Consider the following 16,752-nt stretch of genomic DNA (forward strand, 5'->3'; position numbering starts at 1 on the left):
ACGTACAGACAGTGAAGCAGGTACTGCTAATGTACAAATACAACCCTAAAAGTACTACAAGTAAAAGTACAGGATTAAAACCACGATGTCGTTCGAGTCGCCTCCCGTCACCGCCGACCTTGACCCCGCCCACCCTCATCACGCGGACCAATCACCTCGCTGACCTTGCCGAACCGCCGCCATCATATGGCCCCGCCCCCCCCTGTCACTCATCAGTTGACACGCCTGTGTGGCTTTGACCTCTGACCTCTGCACGTGTTGCTCTCTGGATTAAAGGCTCGTGTGCATTTATTCTACATTTAAAAAATAAATTATTATTATCGAACCGTCGAGGAGGATCATTGTTGGAACTATTAACCACGATGCAATGCATGCTGGGAAAATCTACCACGGCTCAGCTTCATTTAAGGAGTTCAGCAAGAGATGAGATGGACATTTAATCCATTTAATTTAGGACTGAAAGTGACCATAGATGATGTTCCTCCTCCAGAACTATTGGTGTAAACATGTAATAAATATAGAAATATACTCAATTTAGAAGTATATAAATCACACAAATTATAATATTAGCAGGAAGTACAATTTACGTGGAAAACCTTTTTTTAACTTAAATAGTAATTAAAATGTATTCAGCATATAAACAGAGAGCTGGATATATATATATATATATATATATATATATATATATATCCATCTCCGTATGTGTGAAGGTACACGAGTGTCTCGTCTCCACAGCCACAAGACGAGGCGCCACAATGATGAATTATGTTTCAGGGTTTTTCACGTGGCGAGCAGGAATTCATGTCCAGCCTTAATAGCGCTCGTTTTCTGCCTTGTTCAGTCCATTAGCGGCGAGCGGAGGCCCCCCCCCGACCCCCCCCCCTTCCCCCTGAGTGGCGGGCCCCGCCACTAATTACGCTGTGAGGGATGATCGGCGAGGGCTCATTAGCGGCGGTGCGAGCCGGAGCATACTGTCTCTCTCCCGGTTAATGATGTTGGATCCGCGGCGCTCTGCGCTCCATCAAACGTCTGAGTGTCGGCGGGTTAACGCGCCGACGAACCGGCGGTCTGATTCCCCTCTCCAGATCAATATAATGTTTCAGGAAAATATTAAGAACAGTCCAATCAAATAAACTGAACATTAAAACCTCTCTTCTGGGCTTATTATGAGTCACAGGGGTTAGCCTAGCTTAGCATAAAGACTGGAAGCGGGGGGAAACTGCTACCATCCTGAGAAAGTTTATTATTATCATAGTTTTACTAATGTAACAATAATCTGTTAATGTGTTCAATTAATATGTAATATCTACTACTAGTAGTACTACTACGACTACTACCAGTACTACTACTACTACTACTATTACGACTACTACTACGACTAGTACTACTAGTCCTACGACGACGACCACTACTACTACTACGACTACTACTACTACTACTGACTCTACTACTACTACTACTACTACTACTACTACTACTGCTACTACTACTACTACTACTACTACTGACTCTACTACTACTACTACTACTACTACTACTACTACTGCTACTACTACTACTACTGACTACTACTACTACTACTACTACTACTACTACTACTACTACTACTACTACTACTACTATTACGACTACTACTACGACTAGTACCACAACTACTAGTACTACTAGTCCTACGACGACGACCACTACTACTACTACTGCTGCTACTACAACTACTACTACTACTACTACTGACTACTACTACTACTACTACTACTACTGCTACTACTACTACTACTGACTCTACTACTACTACTACTACTACTGACTACTACTACTACTACTACTACTACTGACTCTACTACTACTACTACTACTACTACTACTGCTACTACTGACTCTACTACTACTACTACTGCTAATACTACTACTACTGACTCTACTACTACTACTACTACTACTACTGACTCTACTACTACTACTACTACTACTACTACTGCTAATACTACTACTACTGACTCTACTACTACTACTACTACTACTGACTACTACTACTACTACTGACTCTACTACTACTACTACTACTACTACTACTACTACTACTACTACTGACTCTACTACTACTACTACTACTACTAATACTGCTACTACTACTACTACTACTGACTACTACTACTACTACTGACTCTACTACTACTACTACTACTACTACTACTGGTACTACTGCTACTACTACTACTACTAGTACTACTGGTACTACTGCTACTACTACTACTACTACTACTACAACTACTACTACTGCTGCTACTACTACCACTACTACTACTACTACTACAACTACTACTACTGCTGCTACTACTACCACTACTACTACTACTACTACCACTACTACTACTACTACTACTACTACTTCTACTACTACTACTACTAGTACTACTACTACCACTACTCCTAGTCCAACCTGGCAGTCTGTGGTGTTCCTTGAACCCGTCTTGGATCAAAGGGGTCTGGCCTCCCCCCTCCTGTCTGCCGGCCTCATTACGGCCTCTTACCGACACAATGAGGCACAGCTAAGTGGAGCCTGGAGCTCAGCCAGCGATCCGTCACAGCTCTCTCAGTTCAGCCGGAAAACAATCCGACTTCGGCGCTTTCGTTTCAGTTTCAAGTCGTTTAGCCGACGGTCGGATCCTGAGAGACGCTAGCGGAGCGACTTCATCCCCACGGTGGACGCGGCAAAACGACTCTCCGGTTCCTGCAGTTGAATCTCCTCAACCCAATGCCAATCTTGATGCCAAACTTAATTCCAATCTTAAAGCCAATGCCAATCCAAATATTAATCCTAATGCAAGTCCCAGTCCCAACACAAGTCCCAACACCAACACCAACACCAATACCAACACCAACACCAACACCAATACCAATACCAGCACCAACACCAACACCAATACCAACACCAACACCAAAACCAACACCAATACCAGCACCAATACCAACACCAACACCAATACCAACACCAACACCAAAACCAACACCAATACCAGCACCAATACCAGCACCAGCACCAATACCAATACCAATACCAACACCAACACCAATACCAACACCAATACCAACACCAACACCAACACCAACACCAATACCAATACCAACACCAATACCAACACCAACACCAACACCAACACCAATACCAATACCAGCACCAATACCAACACCAATACCAACACCAACACCAACACTAACACCAATACCAGCACCAATACCAACACCAATACCAATACCAATACCAACACCAGCACCAATACCGACACCAACACCAATACCAATACCAATACCAACACCAATAGCAGCACCAACACCAACACCAGCACCACTACCAATACCAACACCAATAGCAGCACCAACACCAACACCAACACCAAAACCAACACCCAAACCAACACCAATACCAACACCAACACCAAAACCAATACCAACACCAATACCAATACCAATACCAGCACCAATACCAACACCAATACCAACACCAATACCAATACCAACACCAATAGCAGCACCAACACCAACACCAGCACCACTACCAATACCAACACCAATAGCAGCACCAACACCAACACCAACACCAACACCAATACCAATACCAACACCAACACCAATACCAACACCAACACCAACACCAATACCAATACCAGCACCAATACCAACACCAATACCAATACCAACACCAATACCAACACCAATACCAACACCAGCACCAACACCAATACCAACACCAGCACCAATACCAACACCAATACCAACACCAACACCAACACCAACACCAATACCAACACCAGCACCAATACCAACACCAACACCAACACCAATACCAACACCAATACCAACACCAATACCAACACCAGCACCAACACCAGCACCAACACCAATACCAACACCAATACCAACACCAATACCAACACCAGCACCAACACCAGCACCAATACCAACACCAACACCAATACCAACACCAATACCAACACCAATACCAAAACCAATACCAACACCAATACCAATACCAATACCAACACCAACACCAGCACCAATACCAACACCAACACCAATACCAACACCAAGGCCAACACCAACACCAGCATCAATACCAATACCAACACCAATACCAACACCAGCACCAATACCAATACCAATACCAACACCAGCACCAATACCAACACCAATACCAACACCAATACCAACACCAATACCAACACCAACACCAGAACCAATACCAACACCAATACCAACACCAGCACCAATACGAACACCAATACCAACACCAATACCAACACCAATACCAATACCAACACCAATACCAACACCAATACCAACACCAACACCAGAACCAATACCAACACCAATACCAACACCAACACCAACACCAATACCAACACCAAGGCCAACACCAACACCAGAACCAATACCAGCACCAATACCAACACCAACACCAGCATCAATACCAATACCAACACCAATACCAACACCAGCACCAACACCAACACCAGCACCAATACCAACACCAGCACCAATACCAACACCAATACCAACACCAACACCAGCATCAATACCAATACCAACACCAATACCAACACCAGCACCAACACCAACACCAGCACCAATACCAACACCAGCACCAATACCAATACCAATACCAACACCAGCATCAATACCAATACCAACACCAATACCAACACCAGCACCAATACCAATACCAATACCAACACCAGCACCAATACGAACACCAATACCAGCACCAACACCAACACCAACACCAACACCAATACCAACACCAACACCAACACCAACACCAGTCCCAACACCAACACCAGTCCCAACACCAACACCAATACCAATACCAACACCAATACCAACACCAACACCAACACCAGTCCCAACACCAACACCAGTCCCAACACCAACACCAGTCCCAACACCAACACCAATACCAACACCAATACCAGTCCCAACACCAACACCAGTCCCAACACCAACACCAACACCAGTCCCAACACCAACACCAATACCAACACCAATACCAGTCCCAACACCAACACCAACACCAATACCAGTCCCAACACCAACACCAACACCAGTCCCAACACCAACACCAATACCAACACCAATACCAACACCAATACCAGTCCCAACACCAACACCAACACCAGTCCCAACACCAACACCCTCGTGGACCCTGATACCCGTTCTATCGGTTGAGGGTTTAAGGACTCTCTCTTACGAACCTTTTCTATTGGGGATCAGCTGCATTTTTTCGGGACTTTTCTCACTAAAAAACAAGCGTGCTAATAAGGAAGGAGTTTGGTCTCACGGTTTCCCAGAGACCCCCCCCCTCCGAAGAGAGACGCTTCCTGTGAGAAAAGCTGAATCAAACACAAGACCTCATTCATGTGACGCCGACACCAGGAAGCTTTAACTCGATTGTCTCGCCACTTCCTGTCGGCACGGAGGCCGAAATAATGAACTGAGTGGAAGATCGGATTAACTCGTCTCGACCGTCTGATTCTCCGGGTTCGGCCTCAGCAGGAAGACGTACCTGCATGTTTCTATGTGCAGGGGTCAGAGGTCAGGCTGCGTAACAGCAATCATTACACACACCTGCTCTGAGGAAAGTGGAAGCAGCCTGATGGAGGCCCTCCACCAGCTGTCACGCCCCTAGAATACTACTACCAATACTACTGCTAATACTACTGCTAATACTACTACCAATACTACTGCTAATACGACTGCTAATACTACTACCAATACTACTGCTAATACTACTGCTAATACTACTACCAATACTACTGCTAATACGACTGCTAATACTACTACCAATACTACTGCTAATACTACTGCTAATACTACTACCAATACTACTGCTAATACTACTGCTAATACTACTACCAATACTACTGCTAATACTACTGCTAATACTACTGCTAATACTACTGCTAATACTACTGCTAATACTACTACCAATACTACTGCTAATACGACTGCTAATACTACTACCAATACTACTGCTAATACTACTGCTAATACTACTACCAATACTACTGCTAATACTACTGCTAATACTACTACCAATACTACTGCTAATACTACTGCTAATACTACTGCTAATACTACTGCTAATACTACTACCAATACTACTGCTAATACTACTGCTAATACTACTACCAATACTACTGCTAATACGACTGCTAATACTACTACCAATACTACTGCTAATACTACTGCTAATACTACTACCAATACTACTGCTAATACTACTGCTAATACTACTGCTAATACTACTACCAATACTACTGCTAATACGACTGCTAATACTACTACCAATACTACTGCTAATAGTACTGCTAATACTACTACCAATACTACTGCTAATACTACTGCTAATACTACTACCAATACTACTGCTAATACTACTACCAATACTACTGCTAATACTACTGCTAATACTACTACCAATACTACTGCTAATACGACTGCTAATACTACTACCAATACTACTGCTAATACTACTGCTAATACTACTACCAATACTACTGCTAATACTACTACCAATACTACTGCTAATACTACTACCAATACTACTGCCAATACTACTACTGCTAATACAACTACCAATACTACTGCTAATACTACTACCAATACTACTGCTAATACTACTGCTAATACTACTACCAATACTACTGCTAATACTACTGCTAATACTACTACCAATACTACTGCTAATACTACTACTGCTAATACTACTACCAATACTACTGCTAATACTACTGCTAATACTACTACCAATACTACTGCTAATACTACTACCAATACTACTGCCAATACTACTACTGCTAATACTACTACCAATACTACTGCTAATACTACTACTGCTAATACTACTACCAATAATACTGCTAATACTACTGCTAATACTACTGCTAATACTACTACCAATACTACTGCTAATACTACTACCAATACTACTGCTAATACTACTACTGCTAATACTACTACCAATAATACTGCTAATACTACTGCTAATACTACTGCTACTACTGCTACTACTGCTAATACTACTACCAATACTACTGCTAATACTACTGCTAATACTACTACCAATACTACTGCTAATACTACTACCAATACTACTGCTAATACTACTGCTAATACTACTGCTACTACTGCTAATACTACTACCAATACTACTGCTAATACTAATACTAATACTACTGCTAATACTACTACCAATACTACTGCTAATACTACTGCTACTACTACTAATACTACTGCTAATACTACTACTAATACTACTGCTAATACTACTACCAATACTACTGCTAATACTACTGCTACTACAACTAATACTACTACCAATACTACTGCTAATACTACTGCTACTACTACTACCAATACTACTGCTAATACTACTACCAATGCTACTGCTAATACTACTGCTAATACTACTACCAATACTACTGCTAATACTACTACCAATACTACTGCTATTACTACTACTACCAATACTACTGCTAATACTGCTAATACTACTACCAATACTACTGCTAATACTACTATGAATACTACTGCTAATACTACTGCTACTACTGCTAATACTACTACTACCAATACTACTGCTAATACTACTACTGCTAATACTACTACCAATACTACTGCTAATACTACTGCTAATACTACTACCAATACTACTGCTAATACTACAACCAATACTACTACTAATACTACTACCAATACTACTGCTCATACTACTACCAATACTACTGCTAATACTACAACCAATACTACTACTAATACTACTACCAATACTACTGCTAATACTACTTCTAACAATACTGCTAACACTAATGCTAATACTACTGCTAACAGTACTGCTAATACTACTGCTAACAATACTGCTAATACTACTACCAATAATACTGCTAATACCACTGCTAACAATACTGCCAATTATACTGCTAATACTACTGCTAATACTGCTAATACTACTACCAATAATACTGCTAATTCTACTGCTAATAATACTGCTAATACTACTACCAATAATACTGCTAATACTACTGCTAACAATACTGCCAATTCTACTGCTAATACTACTGCTAATACTACTGCTAATACTGCTAATACTACTACCAATAATACTGCTAACAATACTGCTAATTCTACTGCTAACAATACTGCTAATACTACTACCAATAATACTGCTAATACCACTGCTAACAATACTGCCAATTCTACTGCTAATACTACTGCTAATACTGCTAATACTACTACCAATAATACTGCTAACAATACTGCTAATTCTACTGCTAATACTACTACCAATAATACTGCTAACAATACTGCTAATACTACTACCAATACTACTGCTAATACGACTGCTAATACTACTACCAATACTACTGCTAATACTACTGCTAATACTACTACCAATACTACTGCTAATACTACTACCAATACTACTGCTAATACTACTGCTAATACTACTGCTAATACTACTACCAATACTACTGCTAATACTACTGCTAATACTACTACCAATACTACTGCTAATACGACTGCTAATACTACTACCAATACTACTGCTAATACTACTGCTAATACTACTACCAATACTACTGCTAATACTACTGCTAATACTACTACCAATACTACTGCTAATACGACTGCTAATACTACTACCAATACTACTGCTAATAGTACTACCAATACTACTGCTAATACTACTGCTAATACTACTACCAATACTACTGCTAATACTACTACCAATACTACTGCTAATACTACTGCTAATACTACTACCAATACTACTGCTAATACGACTGCTAATACTACTACCAATACTACTGCTAATACTACTGCTAATACTACTACCAATACTACTGCTAATACTACTACCAATACTACTGCTAATACTACTACCAATACTACTGCCAATACTACTACTGCTAATACAACTACCAAAACTACTGCTAATACTACTACTGCTAATACTACTACCAATACTACTGCTAATACTACTGCTAATACTACTACCAATACTACTGCTAATACTACTGCTAATACTACTACCAATACTACTGCTAATACTACTACTGCTAATACTACTACCAATACTACTGCTAATACTACTACCAATACTACTGCCAATACTACTACTGCTAATACTACTACCAATACTACTGCTAATACTACTACTGCTAATACTACTACCAATAATACTGCTAATACTACTACTAATACTACTGCTAATACTACTGCTACTACTGCTACTACTGCTAATACTACTACCAATACTACTGCTAATACTACTGCTAATACTACTACCAATACTACTGCTAATACTACTACCAATACTACTGCTAATACTACTGCTAATACTACTGCTACTACTGCTAATACTACTACCAATACTACTGCTAATACTACTACTAATACTACTGCTAATACTACTACCAATACTACTGCTAATACTACTGCTACTACTACTAATACTACTACCAATACTACTGCTAATACTACTACTAATACTACTGCTAATACTACTACCAATACTACTGCTAATACTACTGCTACTACAACTAATACTACTACCAATACTACTGCTAATACTACTGCTAATACTACTGCTACTACTACTACCAATACTACTGCTAATACTACTACCAATACTACTGCTAATACTACTGCTAATACTACTACCAATACTACTGCTAATACTACTACCAATACTACTGCTAATACTACTACTACCAATACTACTGCTAATACTGCTAATACTACTACCAATACTACTGCTAATACTACTATGAATACTACTGCTAATACTACTGCTACTACTGCTAATACTACTACTACCAATACTACTGCTAATACTACTACTGCTAATACTACTACCAATACTACTGCTAATACTACTACTAATACTACTGCTAATACTACTACCAATACTACTGCTAATACTACAACCAATAATACTACTAATACTACTACCAATACTACTGCTCATACTACTACCAATACTACTGCTAATACTACAACCAATACTACTACTAATACTACTACCAATACTACTGCTAATACTACTTCTAACAATACTGCTAACACTAATGCTAATACTACTGCTAACAGTACTGCTAATACTACTGCTAACAATACTGCTAATACTACTACCAATAATACTGCTAATACCACTGCTAACAATACTGCCAATTCTACTGCCAATACTACTGCTAATACTGCTAATACTACTACCAATAATACTGCTAATTCTACTGCTAATAATACTGCTAATACTACTACCAATAATACTGCTAATACTACTGCTAACAATACTGCCAATTCTACTGCTAATACTACTGCTAATACTGCTAATACTACTACCAATAATACTGCTAACAATACTGCTAATTCTACTGCTAACAATACTGCTAATACTACTACCAATAATACTGCTAATACCACTGCTAACAATACTGCCAATTCTACTGCTAATACTACTGCTAATACTGCTAATACTACTACCAATAATACTGCTAACAATACTGCTAATTCTACTGCTAACAATACTGCTAATTCTACTGCTAATAATACTGCTAATACTACTACCAATAATACTGCTAACAATACTGCTAATTCTACTGCTAATACTACTACCAATAATACTGCTAACAATACTGCTAATTCTACTGCTAATAATACTGCTAATACTACTACCAATAATACTGCTAATACTACTGCTAACAATACTGCCAATTCTACTGCTAATACTACTGCTAATACTGCTAATACTACTGCTAACAATACTGCCAATTCTACTGCTAATACTACTGCTAATACTACTGCTAATACTGCTAATACTACTACCAATAATACTGCTAACAATACTGCTAATTCTACTGCTAATACTACTACAAATAATACTGCTATTACTACTGCTAACAATACTGCCAATACTACTGCTAATACTACTGCTAATACTACTGCTACTACTGCTAATACTACTACCAATAATACTGCTAACAATACTGCTAATTCTACTGCTAATACTACTACCAATAATACTGCTAATACTACTGCTAACAATACTGCCAATACTACTGCTAATACTACTGCTAATACTACTGCTACTACTGCTAATACTACTACCAATAATACTGCTAACAATACTGCAACAACAACAAATATATATATATTTATTGTATTCATTTACTTTTTTAAAAGACCTCATTTTACAACTGGTTTTAACGGCGGCGCCTGAAGGGGGCGCTGTGGAGCTTATTGAGGTTTTTGTTACTACGGAAACCATTTAAAATATAATAGCAGCATCCACAGGAAGAAGAGCACCAGAGAGCATCATGGGAAACGGAACAACCTTCTTCATCTACGCGTTTTTAACCGGTGAAAACATCTTCAAACCAAACGCTAACTTTTACAGCTTACACGTGAACGCATTAAAGGTCAGGTTATTGATCAGAGCCTGAAGGCATCACGATGGAACCCCCGTACCTTAGCCCCCCCCCACACACACACACATCCCATAATGGCTTCTTATTCTTTTGGTCTGCTCCACTTTCCAAACACCAACCGGTCCGTTTGTTCCCGTAAACACCGCTCGGCCATTCGGAGGCCGATTATCGCCGCTTGTTGCCGCGGCTGATGATGTGAGCAGGTAAGCAGCTCCTATTAGAGGAGCTTCGGTTAGTGCCCCCCCCCCCCCCCCCCCCCCCCCCCCATCCCATTATGGATGAGCGGCGGCACTCGGCCTCTTAGAGGTTTAATTAAATCACAGTCCAATCATAATCCATGTTGTTAATTAAACTGGATAATTTATAAGTACAAAAGAGGATATTTATTAGCGGCTCTGCGGTGGTCCCCCCCCCCCCCCCCCCCGCCTTACAACCTTTTACTATTGATGCCCCCGCGTGATTGATGCCGACATGGAGGCCGCTGCACTATTTGTCTAATGGCCGTGCAATTAAAGGCCTTGTAAATGACCCGCGCCTCATTTCATCCTAATCTATGGAATTTTGATTGAATTTGTCAGCGCTAATTGAAAAATACTGCTATTTAATGTCTGCATTGCAGTTGTGGATCAGGATCCTTTAATGAGACCGTGTCCCAGTGACCCTGAGGGGGGGGGGGGCATCCATGCGTGCCCTTGACTCGGCCCAGGAGGTGGAGGTGGTCTCAGAGGGGGGTCAGAGGTCACCTGCAGCATCTCTGGCTTTGAATGAAGTGATGAGGAGGAGCTGTGTGTGTGTGTGTGTGTGGGGGGGGGGGGGGGGGGGGGGGGGGGTCTGACTGTTGAGTCAGATCCAGATGTGAAGTCTGGAGGATCTGATAGCTTTACATCATTAACCCACAAGGGGGCTCGGGTTTATGTATTTATTTATGTTTTAGGAGCATGTCTCACACACACACACACACACACACACACACACACACACACACACACACACACACACACACACACCTCCCTAAATGGCCCGTGGTCCTAATTTGCGTAATTGGCATTCATCCAGACGACTTAAGGCGAGTTTGGCGCGTCATCCCGGCCGGCCAATCAGGGGCCGGAGCGCGGCCAGGGGGCGGAGCCGGCGCGCAGAAGGCAGCGCAATTAAACCGAGAGGAGCGCAATTTAAATCCCAAACATCTCCGGACGCGCAGGCAGGAACACGCGCTCTCTCACGCACACGCACGCGCTGAGCCTCAGCGGGAGAGAGAAGACCCCGGTCCCGGTCCCGGAGCCTCAGCGGAATGTGTTTCTCTTCCTCCGCTCCGATGGAGTGGTTCGGTTCAACCGGATTATCGCCGCTCTAAAGTCCCGCAGACAGCCGCGACTCCTCCGGGACTCTACGGGGCTCCTCCGGGACTCTACGGGCTCTACGGGCTCTACGGGGCTCCTCCGGGACTCTACGGGCTCTACGGGCTCTACGGGGCTCCTCCGGGACTCTACGGGCTCTACGGGGCTCTACGGGGCTCTACGGGGCTCCTCCGGGACTTTACAGGGCTCCTCCGGGACTCTACGGGACTCTACGGGACTCTACGGGACTCTACAGGGCTCCTCCGGGACTCTACCGGGACTCTCCGGGGCTCCACCGGGCTCCTCCGGGACTCTACCGGGACTCTCCGGGGCTCCACCGGGGCTCCGCGCTCCTCCTCCGGTCGTCCTATGAGCGCGGCGTTCAGCCCGTCCTTCATGGTGATGCAGCGGCCTCTGGGCAGCACCACCGCCTTCAGCATCGACTCTCTGATCGGGGGCCCCCCGCAGCCCAGCCCGGGGCACTTCGTGTACACCGGCTACCCGATGTTCATGCCGTACCGGTCGGTGGTGCTGCAGCCGCCGCCGCCGGCCCCGGCCCTGCAGCAGGCTCTCCCCGCCGGACACCACCCGCACCTGCAGGGCGGCTTCTGCTCCGGCCTCGCGCAGGGCATGGCGCTCACCTCCACGCTCATGGCCGCGCTGCCCGGCGGCTTCTCGCCGGCCGCGCAGCACCACGAGGCGGCCCGGAAGTTCGGCTCCCCGGCGCGGCACGCGGCGTTCGACAAGACGCCGGACGCGGAGGACGCGAAGAGCTTCCTGGCGCACGCGAAGGAGTCCGCGGCGCTGCAGGCGTTCCACGAGCCGGACGCGAGCACAGGTGAGCCTCGGGACCGGGTCTCCTCGGGACCGGGTCTCCTCGAGACCGGGGAGCCGCGGGACCGGGTCCCCACGGGGTCCAAACCCGGGACATAACGGGATCATATTTGCTCTCAAAATACAAGAAAAACTTTGTTTGATTTTAACAAAAAAAATCTTCAGGACTTCAATAAATGTTCAATTAAAAATATTAATAAAAAAATTAAAATAGAATTAAAACACGTGGATCTAATTGTTTATTTTTCGGGATTTTTAAAGAGCCTAAATTATTGATAACTTTTTAATGTTATCTCCTTTTTATTTAAAGTTATTTTATTAAAGTCTTAATCATAATGATGCTCATAAATAAATAAGAATGATATTTCAACTCAGATAATTAATTCGAAATGTCGTTTATTTATTGTATTTTATAATCTTTATTTGTGGAACAATAAATTCGTTTGAATTATTGGTTCCTGATATGAAACCGACATCATTTCACTTGAAGGCGCCGCGTCACGCGCGCACGGACACGAAGTGAGCGGCGGGCACGGGCCGCGCGCGGGGATCGGAGATGGATATTGACACGAGCCCCCACGAGCCCCCACGAGCCCCCACGAGCCCCCACGAGCCCCCACGAGCCCCCACGAGCCCCACGAGCCCCACGAGCCCCACGAGCCCCACGAGCCCCCCCCCCCCTCGTCAGCTTCAATCTAACATCATTTACTGACAATAAAAGATTAATAATATTTAAACTTCTGATTATTAACATCATTTTATTATTAAGTTAATTATACATTTTAGACAAAAGGAGCAAAACAGTTTAATTTAGAAGAAAAATAAAAAGTGACTTTTTGTGCTTTTACTTGTTAATAAAGTTATTGATGAAGATGTCGTCATCTTCCTCCCAGCCAGGGGCCTGGCCTCTAAAGAGGACTGTTAATAAAGTTATCGATAATAATAATGGTGATGATGATGATGCTCTTCCTCCCAGCCAGGGCCCTGGCCTCTAAAGAGGACTGTTAATAAAGTTATCGATAATAATAATGGTGATGATGATGATGCTCTTCCTCCCAGCCAGGGCCCTGGCCTCTAAAGAGGACTCCAAGGAGGAGGACTGCGGCCGGAAGGAGGACGGCTTCATGGACAGCGACCTGGACTACAGCTCGGACGACAACGTCACGTCCGCGGGCCACAAGGAGGACGCGGACGACGGCGCGCACGCGCACGGCTCGTCGTCGTCCTCCGGGCCGGGCGGCCCCGGGTCCGGTAAGAACCGGCGGCGGCGCACGGCCTTCACGTCGGAGCAGCTGCTGGAGCTCGAGAAGGAGTTCCACTGTAAGAAGTACCTGTCGCTCACGGAGCGCTCGCAGATCGCGCATGCGCTGAAGCTCAGCGAGGTGCAGGTGAAGATCTGGTTCCAGAACCGGCGGGCCAAGTGGAAGCGGGTCAAGGCCGGTAACGTGAACAACAAGTCCGGGGAGCCGTCCCGGAACCCCAAGATCGTGGTCCCGATCCCGGTGCACGTGAGCCGCTTCGCGATCCGGAGCCAGCACCAGCAGATGGAGCAGGCCCGGCCGTAGAAGAAGAAGAGGGGTCACGAGGGGTCACGAGGGGTCACGAGGGGTCGCTGCTTCCGGTAGAGAGAGAAGGACTCTGGAGCCACTTGAGACCCGGACCTGGTTTCAAAGGTTCCCGAGAGCCATTAACACGACTTAATTATGGAGATCATTAATATTACGTCATGTGAACAAATGGCTCGAGTTTAATTTGTAGATACAAAAAGAAATTAAAAACAGAATCCTCTAAAATATTAGTTGTTTTTTTCCAGTTTGAGGAAAAAAATATGAAATAAATCTGAATTTATTGTGAAAGATGACCGTTTTTAACTTCAAATAAAATAAAATATTAACATGACGAATATTTTAGGGGACAAAGAAAAGAAGGAAATCAAACGTGACGCAGGTCTGGACCCCCCCACGTGTAAAGGACCCCCGGGACCAAACGGAGGAGCTCGTGTACATTTCACCACAAACATTGTCACGTGGTTATGAACCTTCTTTGGATCAAAATGTTTTTGCTTCATTTCATGTTTTTTTTGTTTATTTTGGGGACAAAACGAAGCTGCTAATTTATTTATATAAAATGTACAAAAGTAACTAACATTCCTGAAGTATGAAGCAAAAAGAAATAAAAGATAAGTGTGAATTAAAAAGATATTCTGATTTATGAGTTTATTTTGGAATTTAAAACAAAAGATTTCATGTTTATTAAAATACACTTTCATTTTATTCTAATATCTGGAGGTTAAATATGTATGTTTGTGTCCAGATGTTCCAAATATTTTATTTTGAAGGCCCGACGCTTTAAGGCCACAAATCTGATTTGTGAAATATAGAAAAAGGGAAATAAAATATTTTAACTAATCGAGTGAAATATATTTAACTTTAAATATAAAATCCGTTTATGAAATTTAATTATGACGTCGAGCTGAACCTGGTTTGGTTTTTATTCTCTTCATGTGAATGATGCGGCCCGGAGGTCAAAGGTCACTCCTTTACAGCCCGTTGTTGTGACAGCAGGGGTCACGTGGGCGGAAACCGAAATGCGCGCTCACGCAGCTGCACAATGAATCATAACATCAACGTCGGGCCGCGCGCACCGGAAACCTTCACGTTGTGTTTATTATTATTATTTATTATTATCCGGTAAACTGAATATTTAGTAAATGTATTAACTTTATTTTAGTAGATTAGTTTCCAAATAACTAATATTTAAAATATCTAAAAAAATTATATTAAATTACAATAACATGTAGTTTTTTACTTCTTCAATTAAACATTGTTAAAAGCCAACAAACTATTGAGGATTAATATCCGACCTAATCATAAAGTAAAATAATAAAATGAATAAATAAAATAAACTTTTATCTTCTGATTTTAACTTTTTATTTTTGATCAGAATAATTCTGTTTCTTAAATTGACTTCCAGATAAATATATATAAATATTCAGCATCGTTTCTTATGAATATGTGAAGCAGAAATAGAGACAAAATGTTTCGTTTCATTTATATGAATTATTTCTGGGTATTGACTCTTTTTTATGTCCAAAC

General features: G+C 42.4%; 1 protein-coding gene across 1 annotated transcript; it reads left to right on the forward strand.

The window, feature by feature from the left end:
* Window positions 1-13,042: 13,042 nt before the first annotated feature.
* gbx2 (gastrulation brain homeobox 2) lies at window positions 13,043-15,222 on the forward strand. The gene is made up of 2 exons (XM_034549324.1): window positions 13,043-13,661; window positions 14,717-15,222. The coding sequence occupies exons 1-2, from the start codon at window positions 13,193-13,195 to the stop codon at window positions 15,220-15,222; spliced, it is 975 nt and encodes a 324-aa protein (XP_034405215.1). The 5' UTR covers window positions 13,043-13,192.
* Window positions 15,223-16,752: the final 1,530 nt, after the last annotated feature.

Source organism: Cyclopterus lumpus, chromosome 2, assembly GCF_009769545.1.
Source record: "Cyclopterus lumpus isolate fCycLum1 chromosome 2, fCycLum1.pri, whole genome shotgun sequence".
In the NCBI taxonomy this organism is placed as follows: domain Eukaryota; kingdom Metazoa; phylum Chordata; class Actinopteri; order Perciformes; family Cyclopteridae; genus Cyclopterus; species Cyclopterus lumpus.

Bases quoted from the DNA above. Each gene is read 5' to 3' on its own strand.
- gbx2 (XM_034549324.1), top strand. From the start codon at position 13,193: ATGAGCGCGGCGTTCAGCCCGTCCTTCATGGTGATGCAGCGGCCTCTG. The intron at 13,662-14,716 runs GTGAGCCTCGGG...TCTTCCTCCCAG, and splicing joins CGAGCCGGACGCGAGCACAG to CCAGGGCCCTGGCCTCTAAA.